Source organism: Pteropus vampyrus, unplaced genomic scaffold (genome assembly GCF_000151845.1).
Source record: "Pteropus vampyrus isolate Shadow unplaced genomic scaffold, Pvam_2.0 Scaffold1734, whole genome shotgun sequence".
Classification (NCBI taxonomy): domain Eukaryota; kingdom Metazoa; phylum Chordata; class Mammalia; order Chiroptera; family Pteropodidae; genus Pteropus; species Pteropus vampyrus.
The window spans coordinates 164-1,800 of record NW_011890515.1 but is presented as its reverse complement, the minus strand read 5'-3'; the positions used below and the strand labels follow the sequence as shown (position 1 = coordinate 1,800).

General features: G+C 51.3%; 1 protein-coding gene across 1 annotated transcript in view; it reads left to right on the top strand.

The window, feature by feature from the left end:
- LOC105310267 (phosphatidylinositol 3,4,5-trisphosphate-dependent Rac exchanger 1 protein-like) overlaps positions 1-896 on the top strand; it is a 5,978-nt gene extending 5,082 nt beyond the window's left edge. Inside the window, exon 3 of the mRNA XM_023526645.1 lies at positions 444-896. Within this exon, the coding sequence (XP_023382413.1) occupies positions 444-551 (108 nt within the window). The 3' untranslated portion in view covers positions 552-896. The remainder of the gene's footprint in view (positions 1-443) is intronic.
- Positions 897-1,637: the final 741 nt, after the last annotated feature.

The window sequence follows — 1,637 nt, the reverse complement described above, 5'->3', positions numbered from 1 at the left end:
GTGTATGGGGTGAAGGGAGAGAGAAGTCGAGAAGTCCTTTGGGGTTTGGGGCTTGGGCAGCTGGGCAGATACTGGTGTGCTTTGCTGAGTTGGGGCCTACTGGAGGGGGCGTTGAGGAGGAAAATGAGGATTTTCATTTGGGCTCGTGAGGTTTGAGGTGGTCAAGTTGCATTGTGGACGTGGTCTGGGTGTGAGGGCCATCCAGCACATTGGAGCAGAGATGGATTCCGAGGTGCGGGACAAGCAAACGTGATTTCATGTTTGGGAGGTGCAGGTCAAGCAAACGTGATTTCACGTCTAGCCTTGGAGAGCCCAGTGCAGACCCTCAGCCTGGTAGGCCCCTCAGCCTGGCGTGTCGACTAAGGTTGAGTCACAGCACCTTGAAGTGACACCCCAGGGTGGGGAGGCATCTGAGACGTCTTCACCCTGTCTTCCTCCTGCAGAAGGAGGAACGGATCATGCTGGAGGACATCTGGGTGACCCTGTCAGAACTGGACAACGTCACCTTCTCTTTTAAGCAGCTGGACGAGAACTATGTGGCCAGTGAGTGATTCCTCCCACCCCACCATGACAGCGAGGGTCTGAGGGTGAAAGGGACTAATCTGGGGTCACCCTGCTCTTCCCCTGCCACCAGGCCAGTGGCCCAAGTTTGACCTGAAACCCAGCGCCTTCAAAGCTCATGCTCCCAACATGAGTCTCAAAGCTGAACCTTGAAGACCCGTGGAAAAAGAGGAGTTTCTTTTTGTATAAACTCAGACATCTCTAATAGTTGTTATCTCTCATAACAATAGCCGGTACCTAATTATTACTAAAATTCTTATTGATATCCTTCTTTGGGATAAAGACTTATTATGATTTTCTAAGAGCTTATACTGTAATTAAGTTTCTTTTTTCTTCCTCCCCACCCATTCTTCCACGTGTCCATCCATGTATCCACTCATTTCTTTACTCATCTATCCATCTACCCACCCATTCACCATCCACCCATATACCCCACCCACCCACTCACCCATTCACCATCCCTCCTTCCATCCATCTGCGTGCCCCTGCACCTGCCTGCACATCCATCCATCCATCCATGATTGTGAGCTCGTAATATGTGTCAGGTGCAGTTTTAGGTTTTGGGGCCTCAGTGGAGAGAAATACAGCTATGGTTCCTGCCCTCTGAAAGCTCACTGTCTAGCCCAGTGGGTCTCAGTCCTGGCTGCACTGGAATCATCTAGGGAGCTTTTTAAAGATACTGATGCCCCAGTCTCAGGCCTCGTCCCGGCGATTCACAGTCCGCTGATGGGGCGGATCCTGGGCATTGGGATTTTCAACAGCCCTCCGGGTGACTTTGATGAACAGCCTGGACTGAAGGCCACTGGGCTGGGCTCTGGAGCTGCGGTGCTCCTAGTGTGGTCCCTGGACCAGCCGCACCCGGGAGCTTGTCAGAAAAGCAAGTTCTCAGGCCCCACCCCAGATCTGCCGAGCCCGGAAATCTATTAGCCAGCCCTCCCGGTGACTTCGAAGCATGCTAGCTTGAGAACCACTGCTCTGGATCAGTGTTTCTGAATTTTTAAAAATTCCCACCTCCATAAGGAGTCTAATCAGTTAGTTATTTTTTAATGGTGACATTGGTTCATGAAATCTGTTAA